Source organism: Hoplias malabaricus, chromosome 14, assembly GCF_029633855.1.
Source record: "Hoplias malabaricus isolate fHopMal1 chromosome 14, fHopMal1.hap1, whole genome shotgun sequence".
NCBI classification, from domain to species: Eukaryota; Metazoa; Chordata; class Actinopteri; order Characiformes; family Erythrinidae; genus Hoplias; species Hoplias malabaricus.
The window spans coordinates 17,062,026-17,069,430 of record NC_089813.1 but is presented as its reverse complement, the minus strand read 5'-3'; the positions used below and the strand labels follow the sequence as shown (position 1 = coordinate 17,069,430).

At 43.4% G+C, this 7,405-nt stretch overlaps 1 protein-coding gene across 1 annotated transcript; it reads left to right on the top strand.

Annotated features, from left to right (window-relative positions):
- The first annotated feature begins 4,064 nt into the window (after positions 1 to 4,064).
- LOC136665595 (uncharacterized) lies at positions 4,065 to 6,713 on the top strand. The gene is made up of 3 exons (XM_066643245.1): positions 4,065 to 4,461; positions 4,882 to 5,501; positions 5,612 to 6,713. Exons 1-3 carry the CDS (start codon positions 4,065 to 4,067, stop codon positions 6,710 to 6,712), a joined length of 2,118 nt encoding a protein of 705 aa, XP_066499342.1. The 3' UTR covers position 6,713.
- The last annotated feature ends 692 nt before the right edge of the window (positions 6,714 to 7,405 follow it).

Here is a 7,405-nt window from a genome sequence, read left to right as displayed (position 1 = left end):
TACCAGGTTTGTGTACTGCGTATGAATTTTGGGAATTGTTTCTTTTGCCAGTGGTTGCAAAAAAGTTGACAAATAAATGTTTTATGATCAGAAGATTTTGTTGGAATTTTGCAGTCAAAAGGGGTGTTGCTGGCTTTGATAATAATAATAATAATAATATAATAATAAATACATTTTAATTATACAGCATTTTTCAAGGACTCAAAGCATTATGCATGCATTACGATACAGAGTACAAAGAACATCAAAAGACAGACAAGATAAGGAAGTAAAATAAGAGAACATATTAAAAGTATTCTGTTTATTATTTGTTGTCCACAGGCTGCTTTGGGCATGGGAGACGTGGGGAACTTGTGGGGTAGTACAGCGAGGACATGCATCCTGGGTTCTAGAGCCCATTCTGCCAACACGTTTATGAAGATTTAGGTGTGTGAGTGAGCCAATGTTTGTGTGGGGTTTGAGTGTGTGTGTGTGTGTGTATATATATATATATATATATATATATATATATATATATATATATATATATATATGTATGTATGTATGTATGTATATATATATTTATATATATATATATATATGTTGTAAAGGCTTGAAAAGAAAAAAAAGAAAACTACTGTGCCAGTTTTTCTTTGTCTTTAATACAGACTGCACACCCATTGTAAATAATACCATAAGATTTTATTTCGACTGCATTTTGTTATTTATTGTTCTTTTATTTTGACATCGTTAAATCGAAAGTAGTTCGTCAGGCACGCAGCGGTTCCGAGCGCGGAGATTCGGTTTGGAGAGACACGAATAAAAGAGAGAGAGAAGAGAGAACAGTAAGAGAGAGAAACATTGCCATTCTACAACTGGTCAAGGGCGTACACGGTAAAACAATGCTGCTTTGTTTTGTACTAAACTTTCTTTGATGATACGCATATTGATTTGCGGTGTGAAATGTTAATTTGCATAACAATAGTATGTTGTAGTATGAGCTAGCCTGCACTGGGCTGTGGGCACATTAGCACACAATTCCCATATAATGCTGGTTGTTACTCTTTGGGAAATTCTGTTCTGTGATTATTCAATAAGAGTTTAACTTCCACATGGTTGGCTTGTTAAGCTAACAGTGTTTTTGTCTAAAACCTGAATCCTTATGCATGGCTATTGTATAGAACAGTATATTTGAATGTGTGGAAATTATCTGCCTGTTATGAAAGAATTTATTGAAATGTTAATTTCATTTCAGTTTTCACGGTGTTCTATGAAGACGAGTTTGTAATGAGGAATAAAATAACTTCATTAACATCAGTATGAAGCGTGGACTCAATGATTGACCAGGAAGTAGTTACAGTGAAAACGTGTACACCCTTGACCATCCTCCTGAGGTGCAACGATGTCTGCTACTACACCTGACTTTAGGCTTCAACACTGTTTTCTTCGCCTGCAGTCTGTGGTCCTCAAGATTCAGTGAGCAGCACTTCTTCATGGAATGCAGTGAACTTCAGCTCCAAAGAGAAGCCTTACTGCCTTAAGGTCTGATTTTACCGTTGGAACATTGCATTCTCAGACAATTGATGGATAGCCCCACAATTCTTTAAAGAGCCTCTATTTAAAGTGGTTTCAGATAGACATCAAAAAAAAAAAAAATACTGCTAAGGAATACTGCTATATTGTTTTCCTTTATGCCTTTAATGTCTGTTTGCATTGTTGCATTGTTATTTCTTTCTATTTCTTTCTAACATAATGGATAACTAGAATGAAAAATGTCATTGCGTAGTGAATTACAAATTCAGAATGAGCTAATTACACAGGCCGAACATGAAAGGGTAGAGCCTACACAGATGTCGGACGCTGGGCTTGTGTCTAATGAGCAAGGTGCAGCCGCACCAAACGTGGAGATAAGGAAATCCTCACGTGAGAGACGTTTGACACCAAAGATGCTAGAGTTGACAGAGCAGCAATCCGCTCAAAGAGAAAGTAAGTTCTTCTCAGCATACGAGAATTGGAAGGCCCATGTTAGAAATGTCCGTGCGAGTCTAAAACATGAATGCTCTGACCATGACCTGTGTGAGATGATGGAATCCCTGGAAAGTCTTGAGGCTATAGCCAAAGTGGAATATAACAATTTGCGAGAAAAATCCTTCTCAGGAAGTGAAACGAAAGATTGATACCTGCTCTGCAGTGACAGGAGACTTAACACAACTGATGAGAGTACGTCTGTCTGAAGAAGGAGAAGACTTTGATGCTGAAGCCGAAGAGCCAAGGCTGCGTTTGTTACTGGACAAAGACTATGCCAAATCCATATATGGATCCACAGCCTTCTCACCATCGATGGTTAGCAGCTATAAACCTGCCTCAGTGACATCAAGCATAGCAGCCAAGAGAGCAGAGATGGCTGCTCAGTTAGCTGCAAAAAAGGTTGAATTTGAAAAGGAGAATATTATCAGCGCACAGCGCCAGGAATTGAAAAGACTCGAACAACAAAGGGATCTTGAGGTTATGAAAGCCAAGCTTAAAGTATACACAGAAGAGGAATCAAAGGAAAATGGTCAAAGATGCAGCACTGTACACAGCAGTTTGATAGATTCTCATCACTCAGGTTATTACAGTGGGGATCAAGCAGCTCCAAAAAATGAGACATTATTACTGCAAGCACTGAGTGATTCAGCTGTACTCACCAGACTCCCAATTCCAGAACCTGGTATATTCTCTGGTGACCCGTTGAAGTTCATACAGTGGAGTGCTAGCTTTAAATCTCTAATAGATTGACGCTGCCCCAATCCTGCCGACAAGCTCTTCTACTTGCAAAAATATGTTGCTGGGGAACCCAGGTCAGTCCTGGAGGGTATTTTCTACAGAACTGATAAAGAGGCCTATCAGCAAGCATGGGAGAAGTTGACTGTCAGATATAGCCACTCCTTTGTAGTACAACGGGCGTACAGAGAGAAGCTCAATGGGTGGCCTAAGATCGGAGCAAGGGAGTATATAAAGCTGAGAGAATTCAGTGATTTTCTACAGGCATGTGACAGCGCTATGCCTCATGTAAAAGGTCTGCATGTGCTTAATGACTGTGAGGAAAATCAGAAGATGTTGCTCAAGCTCCCAGAGTGGGTAACTTCAAGGTGGAACCGCTATGTCACTGAGCAGCTTGACCAGGCCAAAGACTATCCCAATTTTAAAGACTTTGCTTCCTTTATTGCAAGGGAGGCACGTATAGCGTGCAACCCAGTCTCTTCACTGTATGCGCTGAGGCCCACTGAAGAAAAGCTGACAAGAGAAATAAAGCGTACAAAGGCAAACACGTTTGCAACCAAAGTGCAGGCCTCAGACACCACCACAACCAAACCAAACAATAGTGATGAAGCCAAGCCAAAGGACTTCAACAAACCCATGAAAGAGAACTCAGCAGCACAGAACTCAGAACCAGTGAAATGTGTGTACTGTGAAGAAAGTCATTCTATACATAAATGCCAAAAGCTAATGGCAATTTCGGTGGAGGAAAAGCAAAGGTTTGTAAGAGACAATAATCTGTGCTTTTCCTGCCTGAGGAAAGGGCATAACTCAAAGGACTGTCAAAAGAAAGCCACATGTGGCAAGTGTAAAAGGAACCATCCCACTCCATTACACGAAGATCGTCCACATGTGGAGAAGCCAAATATGCAAAGAATTCAGAGTAGAGAAGGAAATACTTCTGCACTGTCATGCAGTGTGAATGGAGGTGAGAATGGCAGCACATCAATGATAGTCCCAGTATGGATCTCATCATCACGTACCACTAGTCCCGAGACCTTAGCTTATGCCTTACTGGATACTCAGAGTAGTAAAACATTCGTAGATCAAAGTGTGTGTGAAAACCTGCAAGTAGCAGGAGAGCCTGTGAAACTCAAGATCTCTGATGGGAAAGGACTCAGTCATAGAAAGCCTGAGTGTTAGTGGGCTTAGAGTAAGAGGATATTCATCAGAGACCACCATCAGCTTACCTCCGGCCTATTCTCGAGATTTTATTCCACTTGAACGAGGACACATTCCCACCTGTGAACCTGCTAACAAGTGGAATCACCTTGCAGCCATAGCCCATGAAATGCCCCCCACTGATGGATTGTGGGGTAGGATTGTTGATCGGCTACGACTGCTCCAGAGCACTAGCACCACGTCATGTCATCACAGGGGGTGACAATGAACCTTATGCCATTAAGACAGACCTAGGCTGGAGCATCATTGGGAGTGTGGCTCAGAGTGTAAATTCCAAGGATGTAACAGGGCTGTGCAATCGCATATCTGTGAAAGAGTTGCCTCCTTTGACACCAGTGGCTGTGATTCGAGCACTTGAGTCTGACTTTGCAGACACCAACCCGGCAGAAAAAAGTATATCGCAGGAAGACATCCAGTTTCTCCGGATCCTAGAAGGAAGAATCCAACAGAATGAATGTAATCATCTAGAGATGCCTTTGTGTCACACTCACGTCCCGTCTGGTCCGTTTTCCAAGCACATGGCTTTGTTTTGTTTATGTTCATGTCCCGCCTTTGTTCCGCCTCCTCGTCTTTTCCCTTGTTATCCGTTTCAGGTGTTTCTTGTTTGTTGTCGTATTTAAGTCCCCTTCCCTCACTTCCTGGTGTCGTTCATTGTTCTTTGTTCCTTGTTCAGTTAGCGTTGTTCTTCGTAGTGGTCTTCGTATGGTTTGTAATGTTCCTCGTGTTCTTCGTTTCTCCTGCTCGATTCGCTTGCTTGTCCCTTGCTCGTTTCATGCCCCAGTCGAGTTGTGTTTGTTTCGTTTAGTTGTGTTAAATAAAGTCTGTGTTCTCAGCGTTTGCGTCCGCCCTCCTTCAGTCCGCACCCCTCATCCCTTATTGCCCCTGACACTTTGCTTTTCAAAATACGTCCTTGTCTCCCAGAAAACAAGAAGCTTGCCTTAGTCAGAATAAAGCACTTGAAACGGAAGTTTGACAGAGATCTCAAGTTCAAGAGTGACTATGTGAACTTTGTGGAAGGTGTTATAAAGGATGGTGAAGCAGAGGAGGCCCTCAATGAACCAGAGCCAGGCAATGTGTTCGATGATGTAGAGCCAGGCAATGTGTGGTATATCCCACATCAGGGGGTCTACCACCCCAGAAAGCCAGAAAAGATCAGAGTCGTTTTTGATTGCTCTGCAAAATATGAGGGCACTGCCTTGAATGACCATCTTCTCACCGGACCCGATCTTACTAACAGACTGAATGGAGTGCTATGTCGATTTCGCAAACACCCAATCGCTGTGATGTGCGATGTAGAGAAGATGTTTCACAGATTCCACGTAAGCGAAGAGGATCGAGACTATCTGCGTTTCTTGTGGTGGAAAGGTGGAGCTACAGAATCCGAACCCAAGGCATACCGCATGAAGGTCCACCTCTTCGGAGCGGCCTCATCTCCAGGGTGCGCCAATTATGGCATGAAGTATCTAGCTACCCAAAATGAGAAAGAATACCCTTTAGCAGCAGACTTCATAAGAAAAAATTTTTATGTAGACGATGGCATTGTAAGTCTAGGCTCTGTGGACACTGCTATTAAGCTGGTGAAAGAAGCTCAAGCTGTGTGTAGTAAAGGGCAACTACGTCTCCACAAATTCATTTCCAATAATCCTTCAAGGTCTCACTGGAAGAGAAATCAACAACACGGCGTGGGATTCTCTCCACCATAGCCTCTGTGTATGACCCTTTGGGGTTCTTGGCCCCATTCCTCTTGTCAGGAAAGCAAGTGCTCCAGGAGATGTGTCAGAAAGGTGTAGGGTGGGATGATCCACTTCCTGATGAGTTGAGGCCAAGGTGGGAGAACTGGGTCAGTGATGTTAGGAACCTTGAAAAAATTCAAATCCCAAGATGTTATTCTCCTGAGAACTTTGGAAAGATCCTGAGAACTGAACTGCATCACTTCTCAGATGCCAGCAGTCGAGGCTACGGTCAATGTACATACATTAGACTTGTGAGTGAAGACAGCGTACATTGCACTCTGATAATGGGCAAAGCAAGGGTCGCACCCACAAAAGTAGTTACGATACCAAGGCTGGAGTTAACTGCTGCAGTAATCTCTGCTGCTGTTAGCAGCATGCTGAAAGAGGAGTTAGAGCTCAGGATTGATGAGGAGCACTTTTGGACAGACTCGCGAGTAGTCCTAGGTTATGTCAGCAATGAAGCTCGGCGATTCCACGTCTTTGTAGCCAACAGAGTCCAGAGAATCCGTGAAACAACTGACCCACAACAATGGCATTATGTTGACACAAGTGAGAACCCTGCCGATCATGCCTCAAGAGGCCTCAGAGTATCAGAGATGATCAACTCAAATTGGTTTCAGGGACCTAAATTCCTATGGGAAAGAGAGCTTAATATTGAGCAAGGAATGCCAGACCTAGTGGTGGGAGATCCTGAGGTCAAGACAGTACAGGTGCTGAACACACTAGTCGAAACGCAGGACAAGTTTTTAGGGCGACTGGCGCGATTCTCAAAATGGACCACTGTAGTGAATGTTGTGGCACGTATTCACCGGCTGGCTGTAAAATCTAAGAACATAAAACCTCTAAATGTGGAAGAGAGAAGGAGAGCTTCACTTACCATCATCAAGCTTGTGCAGCAAGAAGCCTTCAAAGAGGAGCTGCTCATTCTGAACCAAAGATCTGGAAAGCTCTCTCGAAATCACCCACTGTATCCACTTGACCCAGAGATTCATGACGGCATACTAAGAGTAGGAGATTAAGGAGAGCATCCTCACCCTTTGATGTGAGACATCCAATAATTCTGCCGACAAATGGTGACAGGACATGCCTCATTCTCAGACACTGTCATGAGAAAACCCAGCATCAAGGAAGAGGGCAAACCCTCAACGAAATCAGAGCTAATGGATACTGGGTCATTGCAGGTAGTAAAGCAGTTGCCAGTTAAATAAGGCAGTGTGTCACCTGCAGAAGAGCTCGAAGACCCACAGAACAGCAAAGGATGGCAGATCTTCCTACAGATCGTACCGAACCTACACCGCCATTCTTGTTCTGTGATATGGATTGTTTTGGTCCCTTTCACACCAAGCAGGGACACAAGGAACAAAAGCGGTATGGTCTGCTCTTCACGTGTCTCTGCTCTAGAGCGGTACACATTGAATTACTGGAAGACATGACTACCGACGCATTCATCAATGCCTTAAGATGTTTCATAGCTATCCGAGGACCAGTGAGACAATTAAGATCAGATCATGGATCCAACTTTGTTGGTGCAAAGAATGAGCTGCATAGAGCTCTGAAAGAATTAGATGAAGAGAGAGTGGCAAGATTTCTGGCAGAACGACAGTGCGATTTTTGCATGAATGTTCCCGACGCAAGTCACGTAGGGGGAGTCTGGGAGCGACAGATACGCACAGCAAGGAGTGTGTTGAGTTCAGTCCTAGCGCAGAGCGCTG